Source organism: Callithrix jacchus, chromosome 22, assembly GCF_049354715.1.
Source record: "Callithrix jacchus isolate 240 chromosome 22, calJac240_pri, whole genome shotgun sequence".
Classification (NCBI taxonomy): Eukaryota; Metazoa; Chordata; class Mammalia; order Primates; family Cebidae; genus Callithrix; species Callithrix jacchus.
Window position 1 is genome coordinate 15,190,316 of NC_133523.1, and position 27,930 is coordinate 15,218,245.

The window sequence follows — 27,930 nt, forward strand, 5'->3', positions numbered from 1 at the left end:
TTTTTACTTGTCCAATTAGAAGCAGTAACCTTGGGCAGGGTGATTCAAGCTTGTAATCCCAGCACTTTGGGAGGCCAAGGCGGGCGGATTGCTTGAGCTCAGATGTTGGAGATCAGCCTTGGCAACATGGCAAAACCTCGTCTTTGCAAAAAATACCAAAATTAGCCACGTGTGGTGGTGCATGCCTGTGGTCCCCACTCCTAGGGAGGCTGAGGCTGGCTTGATCCCAGGTCAAGGCTGCAGTGAGCTATAATGGCATCACTGCACTCCAGCCTGGGTGGCAGAGCGAGACCTGGTCTCAAAGAAGAAAGCAGCAACCCAACTTGGTCCCCCAAATGTAGGGTATCTTAGCTTACCCTTGCCTTCTCAAAGGTAGCAACATTAGTACCCCCCTAGGCCCTCCTGGATACATGGAGACAGGTGTGGTAGTCCCTGCAGGCAGGGGCAGGGGGAGCTGCAGCCCATCCCAAAGCTCTAGAGATGCCGGTAGGAAGCCAAGCTCTGCACCCTAATATCCTCCAGCTGTGCCCTGTGTATCAGAGCAATGTCACGTCCTTGGGACACCACATATCAGCAGAGCTGTTAAACACGGGCACAGTGGTATAACTACAGGCACCCTACAGCACAGCTGAGTGTCAGACACTTCCACTGACATACTTTTAGTTCTCTTAACTCTGGGGTATTTTCACCCCCCAAATGGGGACATGTGCATAGGAGTGAAGAGATGGTTCGGACACACAGCTAGTGGGTGGCAGCCTGGGTTCAACCTCATCCTGCCTTCAAAGCCACTCCGCCCATGGCCTTTTCTTGGGGAAGGGGTGTGTCCTGGCACCAAGCTTTTGCCAGAAATCCCTGCTAGCTCTGAAACTGGCTTTGGGCTGAATGGAGTTTTACAGGCTGAAAGGAACCTTTGGTTTGCTCTGTAGTGCTGCATGTCTTAAGATGTAGCTGTTTTTTCATTTGTGAAATTAAGCAGATATAGGTAAGATGACCTATTCCAAAGTGAGAAACTAGAAAACCAGTCTTAGCTTACAGTTTTGGGGATGAGGGACAACTAAAATATTACCACTCCATAGCCAAGAGAGAAACATTTTTTTGGTGTCAGCACCAACCAGCTAGTAAGGCAGCTGAGGGCCAGGGCCAAGGGCTGGGCTGCCGGACACACACACAGCTCTGAGCCTCTGGGCCATCCCTTGTAAGAACTTTGTTGAGGTGGGAGTAGTCAGAGACCTGTGCTATGGAGCCTGCTCTCTACGCCAGTCAGGTCTGGGTGAGACAAGATAAACGTTCCTTAATGTGCCCCTGAATGAATAAAAGGTTCCTCCCAAATGCAGCAGCAGGCTAACAGGTGGATTTCAAGGCTATGCCCTACCCTGTCTCCCTATATCCCAGCTGTTGGAGGGTCTAGGTCTTCCTGGCTAATCCACAATCCAGGAAAGGGCTGATTTGGCAGTGAAGGGCCAAATAAGAAAAGATTCTCATACTGGTTTGTGCAAATGGGTTTTTTTATTTCCACATTTATATCACAAGGTGTCCACTTACTGGACCAAATAGCAAAGTTGCTCCCTTCTGCGTCCTGAGAACACAGAAGTCTATGTACTGTACATTCACTAAGGCTCCTTGTTTTTGCAAATCGCGTTTATGACAAATAACCATAAGGCAAACGAATCTAAAGGAATGGTTATGAGTGTTTCCAGCGTACAGACAGGTCTGCCCTCTCGCCCCACAGTACAGCATAAAACCAGTAGCACCCACAGTAACTTTTGTGTTGTTTAGGGGGGACTCTAGAAAGGTGAAGTTTTCTAGATGTGTACAGGAAGGGAAAAAAGGAAAGGGGGGAAGAAAGGAAAAGTTTGTTTGGTGGTCTGATGGAAGAGGAGTTAAACCCAAAAAAACTTAAATTTCTGCAGCATTTCTGTAAATACTGGGTTATAACTGAAACCAGATATAAACAGGTGGCTGCCCATGGAGTTGGGGTCATATTGGTTAGCCAGCTGGCCTCTCTGCCCAATGCCAGTGGCTCGCCACAGCTGAGGAGCTTCTGGCACACGATGGACAACACTGGCCTGACAGTGGCTGGGTAGGGGCAAACAGAGGCTGTGGCATGGCCCACTGTCTCTCAGACACTCGGGGCCAAATTAAAGAACAGGAAATGCAAGAGAGATGAGATGCGTGCTTCTGTTGCTGTGTTAAAGGTAACCTCTCCCACAGGTTTTCTGTGCCTGCCTGCAACTGAGGTCCCAGCATTCAGGTGCTGGAAAGTGTCCGCACCTCTTCAGGGGTGAGGGACTAACGCTTTTTATAGCTGGTTTGCTATAGAGTTCTGAACTCACTTTGCCGTCCTTCCTTCCGCACGGTCCTTCCTTCGCAATTTTGTTAGTAAACTGGTAGCAGCATTTCACAAAAGGAGAGTTTTGAGGGAAGGGTGCACAGAGAGACCACATGACTCCCGCCCCCTCCCTCCTGCCCAGGCCGGGCTCCCCGAGTTCCCAGCCGCAGGAGGCAGCTGGGCCCTGGCCACCCGCCCACCTGCCTGCCCGCCTGGCTTCTGCAAGATGGGAATGCACTTTGTGGCTGACGGGCCGGTCAGTCTAAGCAGACATAAGGCAGAATGTTCAAGCGCCCATCGTCACCGTGAGGATCGAGCGATATGCACTGCGTCCAGTCATACCAGTTACCCTGTGTGTCCTGACACCCGTTCACCCCCGGCCACTGGCTGGCCTGGATTCTGTTTAGATCGTCCTGTGTGACCTCCCGGGTCAGCCCAGGGAGGTCCGTGGGCGGGCTTTGAGGCACCAGCACGTGCAGCTGCCTGGCCCCTCGCCGGGTGCTCTCCTCCTGCTTCAGGTACTCAGACATGAAGTGGTGAGCCCCCGGGGTCTGTGCGCCCGAAGATGAGAGCAGGCTGCTCTGCCGGCTCAGGTAGGACTGGATGATCTCATTGCGTGACAGCTCCTTCCAGTTCGTCTGTTCGAAGGGGCTCTGGAGGCTGGCCTTGGCCTCCTGCTTGTCCAGCTCTGTCCTGGACGGCTGCTCCATGTGCACAGGGCTGTCTGCCCGCACTGGCTCTTTCTGGGTCAGAGGTTTGATCTGTCTTGTCATGGGGTCAAAGGTGAGCTTCCGCTCTTTTAACCGGACAGGCTTGACGCCCGCCTCGGCCACCTGCCCGTCCAAGTTAACCGTGTAGTCTCGAGGCCGGTACCTCTTCTTCTTTTTACTGTCCGAACCCCCAGAGGAGGCAGCATCACTGTCCGCCTTGGAGGAGTCTGGGGAGAAGCCTGCCCGGGACAGGAGGGGCTCGGCCGGGGATAGCCCAGCCTTGCAGCCTGGCCCTGCCAGCCGTTGGTGGCTCTCAGGCTGCTCAAGCCAGCGTACTGGGCTTTCCGAGCTGGACAGCAGCTCAGGCCGCCGCACAGGGGGTGTGGACGGCTGTGCCAGTGGAAGCGGTGACGGCACCTGTGTGGCATCAAGTGTCTGGGGCCGTGGTGAGGGGCTGGGCATGGAGCCCTTAGGTACATACAAGTTCTGCTGCCGGGCAAAGGAGCCCTCATGCCGTGAGTTCCGAGGACTGAAAGAGCAGCGAGGGGGCCCCTTGGGGTGGGGAGGCCCTGGAGTCTCGTCCACCCTGTCCAACTGCTGCAGCACTGAAGCCTTTGCCTGCAAGCAGGGCCCAGGGGGTTTACTCAGGCCTGGGGAGCTGGTGTGTGGCCGCACGGCATTGATGGGGATCTTGCCACCGTGCTTGTCGTTCTCACCACGTTCCAGGCGGCTGCCCTCCGGGCCTGCATGCCCGCTGCCATCCAGGGAGCCGGGGAAACTCTCTGGGCTCCCACTGATCCCATTGGTGGGGAGGGGGGATGAGTTGGGGACCAGGGGGTCATGGGTAGCTTTGGAGACCTTGGGTGGCGGCCCCGGGTGGCCAAGGTCACGCTGGTCACCCCGGCGCTTGCGGCTGCCCAGTCTGTCCAGCCGCTGCCCAGGCAGCCTCTGGAGGTCATTGCGGCTTTTCAGGTCGTGGATGCTCCTGGGCGGGCCGGCCGCCCCGACCTCTGGCCGGCAGTTGTGTGCGCCCCCGTTAGCAGAGCCGGTGGCCCCTGCCAGCCCCCGCAGTGCCACCTCATGCTGGTGTGCTGGCTCGATGAGCTTCTGCCAGCTCCGAAGTAGTTTCTTGGCCCGCTTGGCGAGCTCCTCGTTCTTGGTTTTCTTGCGGACGTCGTTGATGAGCTTCCCAAGCCGTGTTTCCTACAACCAGAAAGAGATGATGACATACTTTCAAGACAGGGGCTTCCCCACAAGCTGAGCCAGAAATGGTGGGAAGTGGCCCTGACTCTGAAATGACCCCATTCGCACTGAGCCCTAAACTGCCAGCTCCCCGACACAACCTCTGGGGATTTCTGGCCCTTTGTGACAATATTTTCTGAACCCAGTCCCCAGACCTTAAGGGTCACAGGTGGCTTCTTGGCAGTGCTTCCGGTGCCAGGGGGCTGTGGCCCGTCAGGTCACTGCAAGGACACTGCCAGAGAGGCTTTCTGGGTGAGAGGGTGCCGTTGCCAAGGTGACAGCACAGAGGGCCTGCTTCAAGTGGAGGGCTGGGGATGGTGCCACTCACTGGAGCCTTCCCCAAGCACACCTCTCCCGATGTCCCCCACGTGCCCACAAAGTGGGCATGCAGGATGGGATTAACATCACTCCGTCCCTGCAGTGCCCATGGGAGACCATGATCGTGGGGCACATGCTGTGACGGCACACTGCCTCTCTTGGTCCTCTGAAGCAAAGAGACTGATGTTCCCAAGGACCTGGTTTGGAGCCGCCCCCTGCCCCCCGTTCTGCCCTCCCCCATGCTGGGGTGTGGGATACTCACCTCAAGTGCCTCTTTGGTAATGGGGTATTTCTCCAGGCTGGAGATGACTTCCAGCACCGCCACCATGTTCCGGATCTGTGGAAATAAAAAGCCATTTGTTAGGTGCCTGTCCTCTCCCCCTGGGAGGCTGAGACACCCAGCCCCAGGCTGCTTGGGTCTCTCCCCAACCCCAGAGCAAGAGGAGCTGGAAGCACTGAAGCCCACACTCCAGGTAGTCTCCTACCTGCTCCCTGGGCCAACCTGGCACCCAGTGCTCATCCCCACCTGCCGTTCGACCTCCTCTAGTGCATGGTGTGTGGTCTGCCCCAAGCCCTTACACAGTGCATACCCACCCACCTACCTGCTGAAACCCAGGACTCTTAAATCAGAGCTGCTCCTGATAGTTAAGACGACCTCTACTCTGCCATATGATGGGAGTGGGAGAGGGGACACTGAAGAATTCATTGAATAAAATGCACAAAGCTTAGAAGATCAATATATAGGCCAGGAGTGGAAGCTCATACCTGTAATCCCAGCAGTTTGGGAGGCTGAGGCAGGCAGATCATGAGGTCAGGAGCTCGACACCAGCCTGGCCAACATAGTAAAACCCCGTTTCTACTAAAAATACAAAAATTAGCCAAGTGTGGTGGCACGTGCCTGTAGTCTCAGCTACTTGGGAGGCTGAGACAGAAGAATCGCTTGAACTCGGGAGGTGGAGGTTGCAGTGAGCCAAGATCGTGCCATTACACTCCAGCCTGGTGACAGAGTGAGACTCCATCTCAAAAACAAAAGCAAAAACAAAAACCCAAACCAAAAAAGATAAATACATAATAAACTGGTCAATTTGAATGCATTAACAAGACCTCTTCATTCAAAGACACCACAAAGAGAGCAGAAAGTCACAAAGTGGGAAAAGACATAGGCCACAGGCCCCAAGGAGCTGTATCTAGAACACGCAGAATACCTGTGCAGCAATGCAGCTGACCAGGAGCCCGGCGTACAGCGGCCACCAGACAGGAACAGGGACAGCGCAGTGAAATGTCAGGGCTAATGCTCCACTTCTCAGCTTTATCAATAGCCAGGAAAACACATGCTGAACCCACAAATGGATACATGACATGCACCCCATTGGCAAGGAATGGTATTTAACAATACTAGGTACTTCGGGGGGGCACAGCCGATGTTGGGGACTGCTGGGCTTTGGCAGAGTGAAGCACGCACACATCCCATGACCAGGGAATCCTTCCCTTTTAGGATCTTGCTAGGAGCTCCACCTTGTTCTAAGCACTCGCCACACATTACTGCTTTAATTGTTACAGCAAGAATTCCTACAGCTCAACCACCACCTCCGGCAGCTACAGGTTTGTGGTGGGCTGGCTGGTGGGTGAGGGCCCAGGGGCCCTAGGGAAAGAAACCACAGTGAGATTACACAACTACCCCCCAGAACATGATGGAGTAAAGTGGGCACAAGATACAAATTAAAACAGCATAAAAAAGCACACAAGGAAATGGGCATCTCTGACCCAGCCACTATAGTGTTTCCTTGCATTTTTTCCAAAAATATCCCTTTTGTATACAGGTGTATATATCTACACTTACCACACATTTCAAAACCAAACTGACCGTGGTTCTGAGCTTTGCCCTTTCTGACTTCACATCAGAAATGTTCGGCTCCAAACAGAGCCCCTCATTTGGCTCACCACGCCTTCCAGAGGGGGGAAAAGGCCTGACTTGAATGTTGGACACTTAGGCACTTTCCATTTGCCATTACAAAACAAGGCTGCAACTGACAACAATGACAGACTTGACTCTGGGCTGAGAAGCTTGGGTTCCACATCCGTGCAGGGTGGTCACCTCGTACCCAGGGAGGCTGCTCTATTCCATTCCCACCAGGCCATATCACTGCCAAGACTGCGTGGCATGAGTTTCTGTAACACATGATTATAAACTTGGCATCTTAGCCACATTTATCATCTCAGGCTCTAGGGCTCAGAAGTCAGGTCTAGGTCTCACTGGGCTGGGATCCTCATTTCCTGCTCCTTCAGGTGTTAGCAGAGTTCAGCTTTTTACACTGTAGCAATGAGGCACCTGCTTTCTTGCTGGTTGTCATCCAGCGGCCATTCCCAGCTTCTGGAGGGCACTGCATCCCTCAGCTCACAGGCCCTCCCCCTCTATGCTCAAAGCCAGCTGCAGGCCGAGTCCTCACCCGGCATCTCTCTGGCTCAGCCAGGATAGGTGCCATCTCTAAGAACTCCCTGACTAGGCAGGGCTGGTCCAGATCTTGGGTCATCTCCCCATCTCCAGGCTCTTCCCTTAGTTTCATCTGTCATGTACGGTATGACATGCCCAGGCTCCAGGACTAGAACATGCATGTCCTTGAGGGCTGTTAATTCTGCTGGCCTCATGGATTCTGGCTTTTCTGCCCCACTTCCAGCACAAGGCAGCCACTACCCTCCCTGTGTTGTTTCCTCTGGGTGTAAAGTTGCAGAGTGGCCACAGAGCTGCCACAAAGCTGCCCCTCTGCCAATGGTCCCATTTATTCCTTGGCAACAACATCCTTGCCTTGCAATGTTCTCGTTCAGGGCTCCAAATGACCCTGAAAACCCTACTCCCAGCTGCGTCAAGGTGAGGGTGGGGGTGGGTGGTGGTCTGAGGAGATGCAGTCCTGTCCTCACTCCTTGTGCGATGGGCAGGGATTCAGTGAAAGGGAGGACTGCACAGTGAGGAGGCCGGTCCCAGACAGACAGCAAGGCCAGCTGCTCCTGGGCCAAGGACTCCAGCACCGACTCAGTCCCTGGACTTGCCACATGGCTTCACTTCCACACTGGTGACCTCACCCTGGTATATTTGGAGCTCTGGTTCCCCACATACTCCTGAACCAGCAGTCCTGCAGAACAGAACACTGCCCAGGCCCAGCTAGCCTGGTGGCACAAAGTGTCCTTGTCCTTGGGCAGATACCATCCTGCTGCCAGACAGGAGGGAGGAGGCAGAACACCTGGGCAACCCCAGGGTCGGGCAACCCCAGGGTCTGGCACCCCAGAAATCACTGCTGAACCAACAGCCAGCCCCAAGAGCCTCCTGGAAGCTGCATGGGAGCTGGGGACACCAGGTGAAGCTCTGAGGGCCCTGGCACTTGGAGCTGCCTTATGAGCCATACTTAAGCGTGTGCACAGAGGCCTTCAGCCTCCAGGAGGCCCTTGGGCTTTCAGCCCCAAGGGAAATGCGACCTCCTTGGCAGTCCTCTTTCTGCCCCTAGCGTGTGAGCTGCTTGCCTGAGGAGTAGAGGAGCCCATCTGCTGTACCTGTAAGGTGCAAGAAACCCACAGTCCTACACCGTCAACAGGTGAACTCTGCCAACACCTGAAGGGGCAGGAACGGATCCCCCAGAGAGGAGCACAGCCCGCTGCTGCCTGGATCCCAGCCCGATGAGCCTGGACCTAACTTCTGAGCCCTAGAGCCTGAGACGATAAATGTGTGTTGTGTAAGACAGAGAGAGGGTGAGTGTCCAATGTGGCCGCTCCCTGGAGCCAGCTCAAGGTGGTCAGTGATGTTAGCAGAGCAAGGATGGGGGTGACGTGAGGCTGCCCTGCCCTGCAACCTCTTGGGCCTTGATGTCAAGCAGTCTGAGCACTGGGTGGAGAGTGCCACCTGGGCATTCTAGACACAGGCCTCCCAAGCCCAGGAGGTAGATGCTGAGCAACGCAGCGAGGATTCCCTGCAAAGGGCCTGGCCCCCACTCCTTGCCCCAAGCCCAGGCACACTGAGACGGAAGGCTCCACAAAGCCTCTTTACAGATGGCCACAGTCTGTCCCAAAGAACACTTAGCAACCAACTGGAGCAAAATGTGAGCTGGCTCCTGGCCCTGGGGACCCTGCCTTAACAACCAACTCTCTTCCCCCCAGGAGTGGCAGGCCTCCCACCCTTGCTAGGGGTCCCCTGTGGGTGGCAGACACACTAGGACTCGGATGTGGCTGAGGAGAGCCTCCTGCTCAGGCTCCAGGCCTGCTAAGTCCAGCATGAACCCTTGGGGCAGGCCACAGGGGTGGGCAGCATCCAAGGTGGCCTCCCAGGGAGGTCAAAAAAGGAGGAGGCAGAGCGAGCTGTGTCCATCAGGGCTGGAGGTTGACCTCCAGGCTGGAGAGCAGAAAAGCGCTGGAGAAGGATGGGCAGGGAGCTAGCCAGACAGCACCAAAGGCCTGCAGCAGCAGGGAGGGGCCAGGGTGAGGACACTGGGAAGAAAAACAGACCCAAAAGACCCAAGGTAGCTCCTTCACAACCTGTCTTCCATCCACCTTAGCCACTGCCCCCACAGGCCACCTGCCTTTGCCCTGTTTGTGGGATGCCCTTGGCACCTGTCCATCTGTCTTGGGAGGTACACTAGATCCTAATCCCAGCGTAGACACAGTTTGACTCCACATGGGGAGCCACTCCAGGCGATGCCCTCAAAGGATGGCTTTAGGGCAGCTCTTCAGGCTCGCCAGGGCCACATCTCTGGCCCATAGGCCAATTGCAGTGTCTTGCAGTCAGGAATAACCTGGCACACTGGAGGCCCCCTCCTCCTTAGTATTCTCCCTTGGGATTTGTTCCCAGTCCAAAAAAAACCTCTCAAAACACCTGCCAAGTGGCTTTCCCAAAGGGGCAGGAATCCCACCAGGAACTGCAGCCTCTCACTTCTCCACTAGGGACTCCTCAATAGATGCAGATGAGTCTGCACTTGCTTAACCATCGTGAAGACAGGTGCTGCTTCCCCTTTCTACCAACGCTGACTGCCCTGCCCACTCAATCTTCCTCAGTTTGGACTCCTCATTGCTGCGGGAAGTGCCTGTGAAGGGCAAAGGTGTCAGGGGTAGGGGGGTGCACCTCCAGGCAGCTACTAGAAGGGCAGGGGTAAATGCAGCAGAGAGCACTTGGGAAGCAGGTGGGACCTCCCTGAGGTGCCTGTTCCAAAGGCAGGCAGGCCAAGAAGTTAGCAGGTGGGACCAGGTGTGGCACAGGCATACATGCAGGTCCAGCCTAGCCGCCTAGGCTGGAATGTTGATGGAATTGACTTCACTGTCACACTGAACATGTTCAGATCTTAGAATAGAGATCCATGAGGCATGATCAGGTACACATGGGCCAACAGGAATGTGACTGTCAATCTCGGCTTTCTGAAATCTCAGAGAAACCAAGTGGGGAGGCCTGGTCTGAGGCCATGGGCATCACAGCTAGCACAGATACCGAGACAGAATGGTTTGCATCCAGGCAGAGGGTGAACCAGGGGCCACCAGCACAGCCTTCAGCACCCAGGCACCCATACCTCGGGGATGTCCCAGGAACACATGCATGGGGGGCCTGGAGGGGACAACTTCTCACCCAAGACCACAGGAGGTCTGCATGTCCCAGGGCTCTTCTGTGGCCATCCTTCCACATAAGAACTAAGAAAGGCTTCCAAAAAGGCTGGCATCTTTTTCTCCGAGTGCCCCATAGCCTGTGCTAAGCCACAATTCCAGCCATCCTAACTGGTGACATGTGCTGTTCTGCTCATAGGAAATGTGAAGAAGGGAGGCGGGGCTGGACACGCACAGAAACAGCCTGAGGGAGGGGCTGAAACCCCTCAGAAGCAGGCTGGGTCAGGTGCCTGGAGCTGCGTGAGCATGCGACACCTCATTCTCCCACACCCCAGGAGCAGTGGGGAACCCTGTGTACGACTTCACAGCACGCCATGCTCCGTGGGAGTCATTAAAGATCCACCACAAATCCTCCTCGTTCCTGAAAAATAATACAGTCTGAAATTTGCTACAGAATCATCCCCTAGAGCGAGTGACGGGAGGGAGAAAGGTGAAACAGTCACATGGCTGTAAGCAGCTATCTACTGAAGCAGGATAAGGTTACCTTTCTCTACTTTTATGCTTGAAAACTGTCACAAATAAAGATGAGAAAATACATCTATTTCCTAGCATTTGTTTGGGAGAGTTCACTGATCTAGAAGGACTGGCAGCCATCTAAAGGGGAAGTGAGCAAATACCTGTTTCCAGCTCCTCATATTGGCTTCATGGTCCCCCGTCTGGCCCCCGAGTAAGGCAGCAAGGGCCAAGGGCTGGGTATGATGCCACCTCCCTCCATGTGAGCCTGTCTCAAGCTTCCTGAGTCCAACTGCACAACACCATCTATCTGGTGAGACCCCAGTAGCCCCTCACCAAACTCCCCCTACCCTGGTACTGGGCTGCTGCTTAACAGACCCTGTGCAGAAACAGCAGGCAGCCCTGGGGCTGGAGAGGGGAACTCTGAGTGCCCATGCCAGCTGTGCACATCAGTCCAACTCTCAGGTGCCTCACACCTCTCTTCTAAAGGAAGCCAAAGAGAGGCTGAACCAGGGGCATGCACTAGGTCGACAGTTCCTTTCTGCAGGGAGAGGCCTGACCTGCACCAGGAGGGAGCCCAGGACAACCATCACCACAGAAAGGAGAGGCCCTTAAGTGGCCCAGACCAGGAGGGAGGAGTTGGCAAGGAGGGGCAGGGGCTAGGTCACTCTGTCCTGGAAGGGAAGAAACATAACAATGAGCCAACAGTAACCCAGGGAAGGGACAGCCATCACTCCACGCCCTGCCCAGCCCCAGTCAGCACCGCCTCCCGCCCAATCTGTGATCTACATCGTACAGTCTGTATAGCTCTGGGCACAGCTGAGCCATAAACATGGCCGCTCAGAACTAACTTTCCAGGTTTCCCCCAAAGGCCAGCTGGCAGCACTCCTCTGTGGCCCCTGTGAAACCGTCACACCTCTGATCTCTAGACTGTCTTTCGAAAACCTACCTATAACAGGGCATGTGGAGTCATCTTTCCAACCAAACCTGTCAGCAAATATTTTAATTGGGCCTTGGCATGTGTCGAGTTTTTATTCTGTGAAGATCACTGGGTCTGAGTGCAAAGCTGGGGCCTGCTCAGTGGAGTGGACCCACTACCAACCAGCCTCTTCCTCGCTTTATTACAGGGGTGCGTTGGTAAAACCCCCAGGCCCTGAGTAATTACTGCAGGGGATTTCCAGCCCTGGTCTGAAACAAGGAACTGAGACTCAGTTTGGAGTCCAAGCGGCCTCCTTGGCTTGCCTCCCCATTTTCTCTGCATCTGAAATGTTCCCACCCTGCCTGAGATCCCCAGCCTCTTGGGATGGCAGCTATGGTGGCAAAGGGGAAACTGTGCTGCCCAAGGTCTGACAAACCAACAGACCCAAGGGTGCTGAGCCTGGGCAGGCCCAACCAGGCACAACTCGCACAGGGCCACCACTGGTGGGTTACCATGGGGCCAAGTTCTGAATTTCATTCTCACGAGCTCGCTGTATAGATAAGGCAACTGAGGGCCAGCAAGGTAATGGAGGTCCCGGGTAGACTAGAAGGTGGTGAAACCTCGCCTTCCACTAGCCTGGCATGGCTGCCCAACACATAGGGCCCATCTGGTGCTTTGACTAAGTGGAGTGAAGGGTACGAGGTGCCACCAGGCTGCAGTGATGTCAGCACTCTGCAAAGACTCTCCTGACTGCCCCTGCACTGAAATGTACAGGTTACAAAGAGTTCCTTGAACCCCCACAGGGCCACCTCCATGGTCTCCATGCTATCTCTGCCTTGTCCCCAGGATGCCTGAGAGGCAGGGCCAGGGCGACCCAGGCATGCGTGGGCCACCAGAGCAGGGCTTCAGATGGCACTGGAGCCCGTTCCCCACCAGGCTGGCCCTAGGAACACTGCACATGGAGCACAGACTGCAGTAGCTCTGCACTCCCCCTGCCTCAGTGTCTGGCCAGCCCTCCCAATCACCCTGGACAGTGAGCAGCACTGCCCTGGCAGCCTATGGGACTACAACCGTGCCCCACGGCTCATATAACCTTCTCCTTGGGCTCAAAACAGCCCCTGCTGAGGCCTTAGTGGCAAAGCACCTGTAAAAACTGGTTCACTTTAAAAACCAACAATGGGGAAGTCGTCATTTTTTAAAAAAAATTTTTGTTTTGTTTTAAAATGCAGAATGGTCTAGACAGTAATTTACAAAAACCACTTAAGCTCAAAGACTGTGGAAGTGTTCATCAGCAAGCAAGCTGTCCTTCCAAACCCAAACACACCACAGATGGCACCCAGAAGCAGACAGTCTGCCTTCAATGTGCTAAGCATTCTAATGCTGTCCACGGCTGAGTCACCTCGCCCACCCCCCAACCCCCAACACACAGTCGTGTCTGCTGAGGACACACGGGTGAATCAGACAGGGCTTTGCCAGGAGAGTGCGTATCTGTGATTTGGTTCCCACCACACTAGGTCTTCCCGCTTCGGCATGTTTTCCCAGGCAGCTGCCACTCAAACTACCTCTGGTGCCAGTCAGTGCAAGAGGCGGCACCTGTCTCCCCACCGAGACCCCAGCTCTGCCCTCCTTCTAGACTCTGGAAAGCACATCCTTGAAGAGCATGCTGCTGTGCTCACCCTCGGGTGGGTGCCACCCTGCACTACTCTCCACTCAGCCTCATGGGGCTGGTGCAGGTCCACCAGGTTCCGCCCATGAAAACACCTTCCTCTAAGGGAACCTCATGGGAGCCTCAAACCCCAGGGGCAAAGTCTCAAATTCACAGCTCTCAGAGGAAAAAATGACACTGGGGGACCAATGACGGGAGGGTGCAAGTTCCAGCCACAGCCATCAAGCTCACCACTTGAAAAGCACTTCCTGCTGGGGCCCTCCTGCTATCTGCAGGGGCAGCTGGCCACCTGAGTGGTCTGTCATGTCCACATAGCCTTCCCTGTCCTGCAGCCACAGCTCCTGCAAAGCTGGGGCAAGTATGCAATCACACGCTGCAACTCGGCCCAGGGGACAGAAAATGCCACCTGGGAGCAGGCAGCATTCGGAGCCCTGACCAAATCCCACAAGCAGCTCAGAAAGAGGAAGCCCAGCTCAGAAAGGGCTTAGGGCAGCAGTGGAAGCTCCATCAGTAGGCATGGATGACCTTTACAGTGAGAAAAACCTGCAGACAGCTGGGAGGCAGGCGGTGCTGCTGTCCACAGCCACTGCCCCCCAAAGTGTCCTTCCCTCCCACTTTCTGTTTCAGCAGCTCTTCCCAACCAAACTACCAACCTAGACTCTCCTGACCTCTGCTTCAGGTCTGCAGAACTTACAGTTCTTACTGCCATTCGGCCCTTTGTGAAGGCACAAGAGCTCTCACCTCATCTGTAAACTGATTCGTTGCCACGCAGATACGACTGGAGTGCTGAGAAGCCGAGCGGAGTCCTGGGTGGGGGCTTCTCACTCCCAGCCTCTCTCTTCTAGGAGCAGCCAGTAAGAATGCCAGCTGCAGAAGACTGGAAATGACCCAACATCCGTAGGGGAAACACACACACAGTGCTCGGGCCCATCCATGTTCTGCCAAAGACAGAGCCCAAACAAGTACAAGCCAGCTTTTCAGGAATCAACAGAGAACAATCTTCAGGAGACTGCCAAGCACAGAGAAGCACACGACAGCGCACCCTGTGCCGCTGCCTGGAAAAACCTAGCTGAGGCTGGACGGACAAGGACCTGATGACGGTGGAGCTGTGCACAGCTGTAGCAGGGGACCACACCTAGCCTCCAGAGCTGACGCAAGCAAGACCTATCACTGGCCTGAGCCCCAGTTCCTCCTCTGAGAGCCTGAGAAAACCACAAGATGGTGTTTGCAGATCATGAATGATGTGCTGGAGACCACGCCCCCAAGGGCCAGGCCACCAGGGCCCACACACTGCACTTTCTGCTTGCTGGGCTGCTCTGTAGTCTATAGAATCCGTTCAGGCAGGGCAGTGCCCAGCATGGCGCCTGGAGGCAGCCTCAGAGGCCCCATTGAGAGAGGAAGCCAAAGGACAGCAGCCCCCTCACCTGCTGGCCCAAGTGGGTTGCTATAGAATCCTGAGAAGTAGCAATATCCTAGAATTCCCCTGAGACAAGTCACCAAATGCTCTCTGAGCACTGACTGCACGCAGGTGCTCCATCAAACTCTGGGCCCGCTGGATGCTGGGAGAGGGTGTTAGGATCCCTGTGTACCGGCCCTGAGGAGTAGACAGAGACAGCCAACGTCAAGAACAGAAGCAACAGATAAAATGCCACCATGGAGGCTCTCACCCAGGTGCCAGGAGACCCAGGGAGGACTATACTTGGCTCAGGTCCAGGGCTACTCTTTCCCCATAGCTCCTGGTCTCTGTGTGGCGCTGGAGGGGCAGGAGTGGGAACAGGGGCCTTCTCTGTAGGTACTCCTGCAATAGGGCCCACCGTGGAGAGAACCAAGGACACTGTTGCCCTTGAAACAGGCTGGTGACTCTGTGGATCCCATGTTAACCACCATTTAAGGATTGACACTCAGGCTATGACCCAGCAATTCCACTCAGGGCAGCACCAACAGAAATACTCTCAGAGCAGTTGTATTCAGAACAGCTCCAAGGGCCACAGAGCCACCAACAGAACGCCAAATAAATAAATCACGGTCTGTCCATTCAATGTTGAACAAACTGCTGCTACATGTGACCTCAAAGACATATCTCAAAACAATGTCAAGTCAAAGAGCCAGACACAAGAACTTTTTTTTTTGTCCTGGATTAAAAGGTCAAAAGCAGGCAAGGCTTCTGGATGGCGAGAGTGGTTAAGGTAGTGGCAGGCAAGAGTGACTAGGAGAGGACGTTGAGAATGGCTTCAGGGGAAAGGCTCTGTTCCTTGGCCTAAGTGGACTGGGCTTCTCAGGTGTGTTCATAAATATTCATTCAACTGTGAAACTTAGGACTTGTACACTTCTCTAGATGTATACTGTATTTTTAAAGGTTAAAAATAACCTGTGTGTGAATTCCATGATCTTAGAGGCCAGCATATCCTACAGAAGACAAAGCTGCCAGGGTTGTAGAGGAGGGAGAGGTGTTGGCAAAGAAGCCCCTCAACTCCCCTTGGCCCAGACCCTCTGAGAGCCCCACAGAACGAGGTCTGAAAACAGCTTCAACATGAGCCCTGGCCACCTCCATGACACACACCTCCATGCACTGCACTTCACAGCACACTGAGAAATGTGTCTGCACTCTCCTGCCCTGGATGGGGCTGGGGAGGACAAGGGCACTCTGAAGCTTCCCCAGAAGGAGTACCCCCAGAAAGCAAGCACTAATGCTACTGGAAGGAGGCAGGAAGGCAGCCAGTACCCACTGCCTGGGCATGGTGCCAGCACCCTGCAGGGCACTGGGGTCTTGCCACACCATGGTCTCCCCTGAGACCAGAGATACCCTCCCCCTCCCCCCCCCCCCGCAAACCCCAACAGGTAGTAAGCCACTTTCCCAACCAAGAAGCCAGGGTGCCAGTTAGCTGGCCACAGGTCCATTACTAACCTGACCTGCTACCCCATGCAGCCGGCACTGCCTCCCTGCTCTACTGTGACACGGGAGACTTTAGGATGAGGCAAATGTGGACATCTACACAGCGGAAGAGGACGGTGAAGACATTCCTCTTCTACCCGAGAGGTTTTATTAGGAATAGATGTCCAATTTTGTCAAATGCTTTTCCTACGTCTACTGGGATGATTATAAGGCTTTTTATTTCTGACCTTGTAATATGGTCAATGATACAGATTTTCAAATGTTATCTGCCTCCCCTCTTTAATTTCTAGACTCCCTTTCTTTGCTGCCTTGATTTTGGTGATGGTATCACAGGTGTAAGAGCCAGACAGAAGAAAATTTACCAAATTGTAAACTTCTGATGTGCAGTTTATTGTATGTCACTTATACCTCAATAAAGCTATTAATTAATGCCAGGCCTGGTGGCTCATGCCTGTAATCCCAGCACTTTGGGAGGCTGAGGCAAGTGGATCACCTGAGGCTAGAAGTTTTAAGACCAGCCTGGGCAACATGATGAAACCTCGTCTCTACTAAAAATACAAAAAAATTAGCTGGGCAGGAACGTATAATCTCAGCTACTTGGGAGGCTGAGGCACGAGAATCACTTGAACCTGGGAGATGGAGGTTGCAGTGAGCGGAGATTGCGCCACTGCACTCCAGCCTGGGCCACAGAGTGAGACTTTCTAGAAATATAAATAAATAAATAAATAAAACTATTTTAAAAAAACATGTAGAGGCAGACAGATGCAACAAGGTCCTAAAAAGGTAGGAAGGTTCGTAGGCAGAAAGAAGGACTGCTTCTTTTTTAGAGAGAGGGGAACCAGATGCCACCTGGGTTTGTCCTCCCTGGGGATGGAGGGTGGGCCCTTTGGGGAGGCTCCTTCTTTCCTCAGTAGAAGGAGAATGGTTGTCAGGCCTCGGATCTCAGAAGGACCGTATGGACTGAAACACGCACTTGAGAATGCATACAATGCACTCCTCATGTCAGACCAGACTCCTGCAGTCATCAGTAGGCACCTGCTCTTTCCTTCTGGGATACGCTGCATGCCCCCACAAACACCTGTGCACTGCACTGATTAAGCATCCTAATTGTAGCTTTGGAAAAGGGCTGTAGCTAAAGCTGGGTCACAGTGTCCTATGAGCTGTGAAATAAAATTCCAAACACCACCAAGGCACTTCCCAAGGCTGAACTTACACACACACACTCCCTTGTAAGCCTACTTGTGGGGTTCGGTCATACTTCAACGGAGACCCAGATGAGGGAACCGACTTCCTACAGTCGGAGAAAAGGCCAGCAGCTGCAGACATCTGCAAAGTCTTGGGCAAACGACAGTCTGCTCTCCCCAAAACACGGTGCACACAATGCTGCTGTATCCATCCTCCTGACATGAAAGCAGCCATGGTGCATCTTGCAGATTCTTTTCCCTCCTAATTCCCCATGGTTTTCTCTTATGGGAATTAAACTCCTAGAGTGAGAAATCTATCTGAAATCCTAACTTTCTCCCCTAGAGGGTTGATCTAGACCCTTCCTCTTCAAGTGTGGCCTAGGGGTCAATAGCACCAGCATCATCAGGGAGCTGCTTTGAAACGCACAATCCCCAGACCTCCTGCATCAGAAACTGCATTCCATTCCTACAAGCCCTCAAGGGATGATGGGCAGAGGCGCTTCCCAAGGCTGTGGGCTCTGCTTGGCACCATGTGCCCAGCTGCAGCCATGATAACACCTCTGGCACCACCTGCACCCTGCTTTCCAGAGCCCCTCTCATGTGTGACCTCATCCAATCCCTCTGACAACTGTAAACACCGAGGGGGTGTGATGTGCCCTTCCATCTGCAGGAAGGCACTGCAGAGTCCACACCATGACACCACAGACCCCACCAGGCACAGCTGTGGGGCCCTGTATGACACATGCCAATCTCAGAGAAGGCCCCTCGCAACAGTGTGTGACAGGGTCCAGACAAACCACAACAGGATAAAAGGACAGGAAATATCCAGGGTGGTGGGGGACATACCTCCACTAACCAGCAATGCCCATTGTCAGGAACAATGGCAACTGGCAGAGGCTGGGGAGGTCCCAGAGAATGTTAGCAAATGAGGCCACACTTGTTCCTTTCAAATAGAGAAGTTCAACAGCAGCAGGCCTCACATGCTCAGCTAGGCATGACATGTGGAACCTGTCACCAGCTCCAAAACCAGTGTCCCCGCCTTCATCCACTTGGCTCTCAGAGCTTCTGGCCAAAAAGGCACCTCCCTTTTTCTAAACCCCAAAGCCGGTGTTTCTAAGATAATTCCACTTCAGCTCCAACAAGGACTTGAGTAGCTTCTGCGGGCTAGACCAACGACCAGTTATTGCATTGGGGACATTTTCTAAGGGCAGACGATGGCTGTCTTGGTTCCAATCAACTGCCTTACAAACCACTACCCTGGAATGCAACTGTTCCAAAGGCAGCATCATTCAACCCTCTGTATTAAAAACACAAGTCTATGAAAATTACAAATTGCAAAACCCCCAACTCACAGCCGAACCTCTCACAGAACCGGCTGAATTCTGCTGTGCTTGACTGGCGCTGACTCTGTAGGTGGGCCATGCAGGCAACTGATGCCCACCAATCCAAACACCACCCGCCCCAGACCCCAGGAGGGCCACCAGCGCATGGCTTGCAATTAGAAAAGAACAAGTCTCCCTACAGCCCTCAGTGACATCTCACAGACCCGACAACCTGACGCCAAGGTGCCTATCTGAAGTCACTGCAAATTTCACTGGCACCCTCTGCCCCAGGCTGTGCAGAGGACAGGGCCAAATCATCATCTTACCATTCACCAGGCCTGGAAAGCAAGCCCTTTCCAGCAAGGGAGCGGGGAGCGGGAGGGATGAGGGAGCTCCTCCCCTGGTCATCTGGCTCACAGAGCTCCTCCCCTCCACCCGCCCACCCATCTGCTCAGACTGTCTGTAGCCTTCACTGCCTGCAACATACCTCCTCTCTTATATGTGGTCTAGCCTCTACCTGTAGGGCTGCTCCTCAGGTGCAAGACCTTGGTTTTGTTCACTGTTTCCTCCTAAGTGCCCAGAACAGTGCCTGGCCAGTAGCAGAGACTTGATAAATGCCAAATGATGGGTGGATGAAGTCCCTATCCACAGATGCTGGCCACCATGTTGACTCCAATATTGAAAACATCTCACGGGTCTCCCTCTGTGGCAAGTCAACACCTAGAGAGCAAACATGCTTCATCCCGTTGTCAGTGGTTACCTGCACTGGCCACGGCAGTGGATCATGAGAATACAGTGACCCTTGGTGGTCCTCACAAAGCTCCATGAAAGTCCAGGCCAAGGGTGCCATCTCTGGGTGGGTCCTGGAGATGCTGCTAGACAGAGGCCACCTCTCCAGTCCCACCAAGGCTGTGGTCAGTGGTGGCACTGGCTCTGCTACTCTCTCAGACAAACATGTTCGCTCAGCAGGGCTCAAAACGTGTTGAGAGCGCCTTCGTTTTCAATGCAGAGGTCCTGGAAGTTACTATGACCACAAAAACTTTCTCCAATTTACCTTCTTGGCAACTCTAAAGCTATTCCAAACAGTTACATAAGGAGGGAGAAGGGAAGCCACGTGAGATTTTTGCAAAGCCAAGAATTAAAGCCATGTGGAAACTAAACATAACAATCCACTGTAGAAACTCAGTGACAGGATAATCCATACAGTGGCAGCACAGTGTGGCAAGGCAGGGAGAGTGGAAGCTTGCCTGTGGAAGGAAGCCTGTGTTACCTGGTGGCACACTCAAGGGCCACCAGGGATCCTGAGGCCACTTGCCACCAAGAGCCAAATCAACAAGCTTCCTTCCCTCCTTTCCCACTAAGGGCTAGACATGCCCTGGTGGCTCTGGGGAAAGCCCAGCCACCCAATGGTGGCCCCAGTCAGCCCCAGGTCGGGTGGAGCGGATCCCACCAATACTTCCTACTGTGGACCTGAACCAGGTGCATGTCACAAGTGGGGAAGGGGCAGCAAAACCAACCTGAGAGGCCATGAGTCGGCCTGGGGCTAAATGCCAGGGGTCACCTTGCAGCGAGACTCGTGCTCCATGTCACGAAATGTCCAAGGCAAGGTGGGGTCTGAGCTGAGTTCTAGAAGAGGTACTGAAGTGGCCTAAAGAGGAGGCCAGAGCACTGGGCACAGAAAAGGTTCACTCGTCACCACGGTGAAGATGAAGAGCGGGAGAAAACCAGAACTTTCTTCATTTGCTAACAGCACCTCTTCAATATTTTAAACCTATTTTTTTAACTTAAAAAAAATTCTGGTTTTTCCCCACTCTTCATCTTCACCATACAAGTGCTGACAGTTAACCACAGCCACAGAAAGTACAACAGGGCAGTTAAGAGCAGGAACGTGTGTTTCTTTTTTTCCCCCTGATACTCTCTTGCTGTCGCCCAGGCTGGAGTGTGGTGCCACAATCTCACTCACTGCAACCTCCGCCTCCTGGGTTCAAGCGATTCACCTGCTTCGGCCTCCTGAGTAGCTGGGATTACAGGTGCCTGCCACCAAACCTAATTTTTGTATTTTTGGTAGAGACAGGGTTTTACCATGTTGGCCAGGCTCGTCTCCAACTCATGACCTTGTGATTTGCCCACCTTGGCCTCCCAAAGTGCCAGGATTACAGGTGTGAGCCACCATACCCAGCTAGAACACATGTTTTCACTACACCCTATGGCAGCATTAAAAAGTGTTGGCCCTGGTCCCTACCTGTTGCCACACCAAAACAGCTTTCCCCAGGGAACCTGGCACCAAAGTCAAGGACGTATCAGCCTTGCCTCGGCCTCACCTCTCAGAGCAGTTCCTCGAATCCAGGGCTGCTCCTTCGTCCCAAACTCTGCTCCTGCTGGTGGCCCCTCTGGACAGTCTCAACTTCCTCCACCTGGGGCTCCTCAGGCCCCAATCCCAGATCCTCCCTCCCTCACTGCGGATTCATGCTCCAGAAGCAGCCACAGCACTGCCCAAGTAGGAAAGCCTGCAGTCCAGGAGTCGCCTCCGGTAGGCACCTCAGCATTGGACCCCAGTCTCAAAGCTCTGAGATGATGGACCCCAGCACTCCTCAAACCTAACTTGTGATATGTGCACACCTCTTTCCAGCTCTGTGACTGCCTAGACAGTCTGACCACATTGGGCCTAACTCTGTGTTGACGGAGTACATCGAGGGAAGTGAGAAGGGACCTGGTGACTTGATGGTGCCCGTGCTCCTGACCCTGATATCAGAGGTCTTGCCCTGCCGCTGTGCTCTTCCTCTCCTCTGAGAGCATCTACTGAGCCACTGCCGTTGTCACATGTGCACCCTCTTGAACCCCAGCAGCCTCAGGACGTGAGATGAACATTGCCATTGCACAAATGGAGACCTAGAGACTCAGGAAGGGACGACATCCTGTGGTGGCTTCAAGCTGAGAGTGCCCAGCAGACCCAAGAACAAAGACCAGCGCTCAGGTCTGATCCAAGAGGCCAAGCTCTGCAGAGAACAAAGTGCGGAGCCAACTCACGCCCTTCACTCCCCCAAAAGCAATGCTTTCCTGGGTGACTTTCCTGACTTAGTCCAGTGCCAGTAACAATTATATAACTGTGTCACAGATACTGCATTCTTTTTTCATTTAACACTTTCTTGTTGCTACATAATCTTCAAGTTCATGTCTAACAGCTAAATGTTCTATTAATGTATCATAATTCCCTTGACTTTCTCCGATTGCTGGGCAATTCATTTCTTTCTAGGTTCTCCTACTGCAACCAGTATTGGAACGAATATCTTCGAACACGCTTCCTTCTCTCATTTTTTCCTTAGGAATCAATTCCCAGGTGTTAAACTTTACTCCAAGAGAGTTCAAATACTTTTATGGCAACTGGTCCTGCCTCACCCGTTTTCTTTTTGTTCTGTTGCCAGACTGGAGTGCAGTGGCACCACTGCACGGGTTCACTGCAGCTTCGACCTCCTGGGCTCAAGTGATCCTCCTGCCTCGGCCTCCCCAAATGCTAAGATTACAGTCAAGCCATTGTGCCCAGCCATGCCTCAACTGTTTTTAGCTCTTGGCTGCCACAGTACAATAACTCCATTACAACAGAGAGGGAGAGAGCAGAGTTACATCTGCTGTGCCCTGCCAAGGGTCCCGGAAAGCAACCCCACGTGGTGTCTGAGGTGTTATCCTGCCCTCCTTATGTTTCTCTTGACTCTGCACAGGTATGGCAGTGTGTCTCCAAATGTGAAGGCCAGCAGGTGAGAGAGAGGATCTGGCACAGACATTCATAAACAATTTCCTAGGACTGGCATTGCAGCCACACTGCCCACAACTGCTGACCACAGCCTTAGCCATTGAGCACACACATGGGCCACCTTCTTGCATGAGGAGATGCACAGAGAACTCGGCTGCACCTCCCATGCCCAGTTCTAACTCAGACAAGCATGTGTCAATGCCACTGTTGCCCTATCTGAAGCAGGTTATATTCCTTCGGGAATATGCTGACACAGGGTGGGGATGTTCCTGGGATGTTGGGCAGGATGCAGGCTTGCAGGGGAAGAGGCAAGAGCAGATCTAGCTCCTCTCCCATACTACTCCCTTCCTCACTCCACAAAGGAACAGGAGCGACAGGACCTGGGGAAAGGTCTTCTGAGACTCCTCCAGGGGTCCTGGAGAAAGTGAGGCCCTGGTCGGGGTTCTACAGCCTAGCCCTTTCCCATGTGATGGCTTCCTAGCCTGTGGCCCTTGCACAGCACTGTGCCACAGTCCCAAAGTTGCAAACAAATGGCCATGAATGAAGTGGGCCAACTTGCAGCATATTCCAACCTCACAAGACCACCACTGCACCACGGAGTCCCATATCTCATAGACCAGCCCACATGGTCAGAGGGTGACAAATGCCAGAGGTTAACAATACCCTCCAGGCTCATGAGAACACTGAGCCTGAGCCCCTGAGTGTGTCCACTACACATGGCCAAGACATGGCCATGTTGCAGAGCCTAGATCCTTCTCTAGGAGCTCGAGGTTCTTCTAGGACACATGTACAATACAAAAGCTGTAGCCTGAGATGACAACCTCAGTTGTCAGTCCCATGTCCCTCTGCCCAGCACTGCCAGCTGACAACAATCGCAATTTGGGATAGCCTCAAAAGCAAATTAAGTTTCCCCTGCTTCACAGGCAGTGCAGGACCCACTAAGGGCTCTCCTGCTGCTGTTACATACCAAATACCAAATCCCAGTACAACACATTCTCCAACATTCCCACTTTTCTAGTTTATTTCAGTAGCACCTCTTGAGGCAAGAAGTCAACTTACCACGCTGTTTCACACTGCCCTTCCTAAGCAGGTAATATTTAAGGTCAGACATCAGAAACAACACACTGAGACAGTCGTGCCTGGGTGAGCATCAGGTTGAGCTTGTTTGCAAAGTTTACCATGGGAAAACATTAAAGGCGGCACACAACGCTGTCCCGAGTCCACCCTCTGTCTCCTGGTTCCCAGCAGAAAGCCTTCCTAAACCCTTTGTTCCCATCATGTCAGAGCCAGCCACTTTCTAAGGCTGGTTTTTTGTTTGTTTTTTGAGATAGGGTCTTACTCTATCACCCACGATAGAGTGCAGTGGTGTGTGATCTCAGCTCACTGCAACCTCTCAGTCCTGGGCTCAAGCCACCTTCCCCTCAGCCTAATAAGTAGCTAGGATTACAAGTGTGTGCCACCTCACCCAGCTAAATTTTTTGTATTTTTAGTAGAGACAGGGTTTCACCATGTTGGCCAGGATGGCCTTGAACTTCTGACCTCAGATGATCCACCCAACTTACTCTTACAAGGTGCTAGGATCACAGGCACAAGCCATTGTGCCCAGCCTCTAAGGCTGTTTTCAAATTACCTCTCTGGCCCAGTGCAGTGGCTCACACCTAAAATCCCAGCACTTTGGGAGGCCAAAGTGGGTAGATCACCTGAGGTCAGCAATTCAAGAGCAGCCTGGCCAACATAGCAAAACCCTGTCTCTACTAAAAACACAAAAATTGGCTGGGTGAGGTGGTGCACACCTGTAATCCCAGCTACTTGGGAGGCTGAAGCAGGAGGAGTATGGCCTGAACCCAGGAGGCGGGGGTTGCAGTGAGCCGAGATTGTGCCACTGCTCTCCATCCTGGGTGACAGAGTGAGATTCCGTCTCCAAAAAAAAAAAGGCCTCCCTGGAGCTTCCAGAGCCCAGGCTTGCCTCAGCCCCAGCAGGTCCAAACACAGACTTGCCCCTTGACTCAGGTCCCATGTGTGTTCTGGTGACATGATGGTGACACCCCAGTCTGCCTCCCAAATGCACCCCATCATTCTCCTTAATCCAGCAGCACTTGCTGGTGGCATGAACTGCCCCACTTGGCATCCAGTACTGTTCTCTCCCAGCAACACAGCAAAAAAAACAAAAAACAAAAAATGAACCCCACTGCTTTTGCTACAGTTGAGAAGTCACGTCAACAACTGCTGTTCCCCTACACACCCTCTGACAAGTTCCACGGCCAGCAGACAGTCCCAGTCTTGCCACCCCACAGGTCCACAGACCCCGGGCCACTGAAGAACTCATTTGTAGCACTGGTGCATCAGGCTTGCTATGCTGTACCCATCATATGTAATAAGCTTTAGGACAAACTGTAAGGGAGAAAATGTGCTATGATGACGTCAAATATAATGATGAATTTTTATATTCATCATTATATTTGACGTCATCATAGCACATTTTCTTCCAGCAGCTGAAAACTGGAAGAATGTTGCTGAAAGATCTAATAAAACAAAAGTAATAAAAAACCCAGTACGTGTACTGGGGAAACAATTGAGATCAAGTACATAGTTCCACCAGTCGAACTTCTTGAACCTCCCTGCTCCTGCCCGCTGGGGGACACCCGTACTCCACCTGACAGCTCCTGGAGGGCCTCATGAGTCCTGGCGCCAGTTTGGGAGGAAGCATGGGGGAGAGACTGCTGTCAGGCAGGGCTCCAAATGCCATCACATTGTTTTGATTGCCCTTTCCATTTTTTTTCTACTTCACTCTTGTCTTAAGCAATAATACCTGGACTTAGGTGATATTTGGTGGATTATACTTTTTCCTAGTACCCATTAAAATAAATGCATAGCTATCAAAATAAAACATGCTCACCTACAAACCCATAAAGTACTTTTCCATGGTAGAAAACATGGATCCTCTAGCCCACACGCTTTGCTTTATTCATGAGCAGCCCCTTCAAATCAGAGATGAGCTGCAGACTCTGGCCATCCTAAACAAATGCCATGCCTCTCGCAAACAGAGTAAATGTGATGTGTGGTGTCTCGGGACCTGCAGGTAGCGGATGTGCAGGACCCAGGAGCAGCTGCAGGGAAGAGCCACCCATACTCCCTTAAATACTAGTTTTTGTCTCCCGGAATCCCATATGAAAATGGGGTGATACTTTGTGGGAGATGCCAGAAAAGAAGTCCTGAGGCTCTCATACGTTCCTACCCTCTGACTCCTAATCACCCTCACTGCTGCACCCCTTCCCCAGGAGCAGCCCAGGCTTAGTGGATTCTCTCATTGCCAGCCCCTGCCACACTGCTCCCCTATCTTGCTAGCCTGGAGCTGGAACTGGGATTCCTCTGTAGCACCCTGCAGTGTGGCTGAGCAACCCACTCCTCTGTACACCCCACGACACACCTGTACAGAGGACAGTGCCACTGAGTCCACAGGTGCTCTGAGGACAGGAGAGAGCCTGTGTGCAAAGCATCTGCCCTGGGGCCTGACTTAGCAGTCTCACCACCAAAGGGCACTAACCGCTTTCCACAGAAGCCTCAAAAGTTAGACCTGGATGGATACAAATTCTACCCTCTCCTCCTCTGGTGCTTGATATGGGGTGAGGACACACTTGCTAAGTACCCACCTGTGAGATGGGGGACAGGCTCTGACAGGTAGTCAGCAGGCAGCCAGCTGGCCAGCAATAGGCCACCACAGGCTGGGGCCCACTGGGAGCCCAGGAGCTCATCCCCTGCCTTTGGTGTGCCCTCCCCAGATCCTCCTTGGGTCTTCCTGTCACAGGTCCCTGCAGCAGACCCCTCCTGCTTCGCACAGCCTCGCACGGGCTCTACTTCCACCTCCTCTTGGCACAGCCCTGGGATCATCACCCCAGGCTGAGGAAAGGAGAGCAGATACGAAACACCTGCTCTCGTGATTCATCAACACTGATTAATGACCGGACTCCTGGCCCTGAAGCAGGATCTGGCCTCAAAATCCACTTTTACCTGTAGCTTCACAGATCGCTGGGGTGCAGGGGGGCCTGCCTTCTCCTTTTTGGGTATGCCCAGCAATACCCCCATCCAACTGCACATCTGCTAATACCGCCAGAATCTGATCTCCCTGTGTCTCTCCAAAGACCCCAAAGGCCCTGTGAGGAAGCATCAGCCTCACTTTTTTTTTTTTTTTTTGAGACAAAGTTTTGCTCTGTCACCCAGACTGGAGTGCAGTGGCGCAATCTTGGCTCACTGCAATCTCTGCCTCCCTGGTTCAAGCGATTCTCCTGCCTCAGTCTCCCAGGTAGCTGGGACTACAGGTGCGTGCCACCACACCTGATTAATTTTTGTATTTTTAGTATAGACGGGGTTTCACCATGTTGGCAAGGATAGTCTCGATCTCTTGACCTCATGATCCACCTGCTTCGGCCTCCCAAAATGCTGGGGTTACAGGTGTGAGCCACCACACGTGGCCGCCTCAGCCTCACTTTCTAAGCTTTTATCAGCTCCCCAGGTTCTCAGCCCCCTGCTGGTGGCCTCCAAGACTGCCTTGAACTGCACCTCCACACTAACCCCAAACAAAAGATGAGGCCTCTGGCATCCTCCTTCCCAACCTGTTACCCCCAAAGAATCCCACAGGCCCTCCTGCTTGCTGTAGGAGCTCTGCTGAAGATGGACCAGGAAGAGCTGGTTCTTCACACCTCAGTGTGGCCGATCAGACACTATTCTACTTATTAAGAAATTCTTGGCTGGGCGCAGTGGCTGACACCTATAATCCCAGCACTTTGGGAGGCCTAGGTGGGTGGGTCAACTGAGGCCAGGAGTTTAAGACCAGCCTGGCCAACACGGCAAAATCCTGTCTCTACTAAAAACACAAAAATTAGCCAGGTGTGGTGGTGCACACCTGTAGTCCCAGCTACTGGGGAGGCTGAGGCATGAAAATCGTTTGAATCCAAGAGGTTGAGGCTGCAGTGAGCCGAGATCATGCTATTGCACTCTGGGCTGGACGACACAGCAAGAGACTGTCTTAAAAAAAGAAAAACTCTTACTCTACAAATGATTACCCCCTTTTATAAGCAGCTAAGGCACACAGAGATCAGGTAATCTACCTGAGGTCACACAGCTAGGTATGGGGCCCAGGCAGCCTGGTTACCAGCACTGGCTCTTTTTTTTTTTTTTTTTTTTTTGAGATGGAGTTTTGCTCTTTTCCCAGGCTGGAATGCAATGGGGCAACCTCGGCTCATTATAACCTATGCTTCCCGGGTTCAAGAGACTCTCCTGCCTCAGACTCCCAAGTAGCTGGGATTACAGGCATGTGCCATCACACCCAGCTAATTTTGTATTTTTAGTAGACATTGGGGTTTCCCCATGTTGGTCAGGCTGTCTCGAACTCCCGACTTCAGGTGATCTGCCTGCCTCAGCCTCCAAAGTGCTGGGATTACAGGCGTGAGCCACCACATTCAGCCTAGGCATGGTTCCTTTACCACACTCTAAGCTGCCACTCACAGCAACACACAGA

The 27,930-nt window shown here is 53.2% G+C and overlaps 1 protein-coding gene across 6 annotated transcripts in view; it reads right to left on the reverse strand.

Moving 5' to 3' along the window:
• Positions 1–1,487: 1,487 nt before the first annotated feature.
• Positions 1,488–27,930, reverse strand: part of MED26 (mediator complex subunit 26) — a 56,145-nt gene continuing 29,702 nt past the window's right edge. For 5 of the 6 annotated variants that reach the window (XM_002761865.7, XM_035287134.3, XM_035287132.3 and 2 more), the window contains 2 exons: positions 4,862–4,936; positions 1,488–4,242 (listed from right to left, as the gene is read on the reverse strand). In XM_002761865.7, the coding sequence (XP_002761911.1) occupies positions 2,587–4,242; positions 4,862–4,936 (1,731 nt within the window). In that variant the 3' untranslated portion in view covers positions 1,488–2,586. Of the gene's footprint in view, positions 4,243–4,861; positions 4,937–14,009; positions 14,406–27,930 lie in introns of those variants that run through there. The other variant, XM_008987470.5, reaches the window with a different exon arrangement.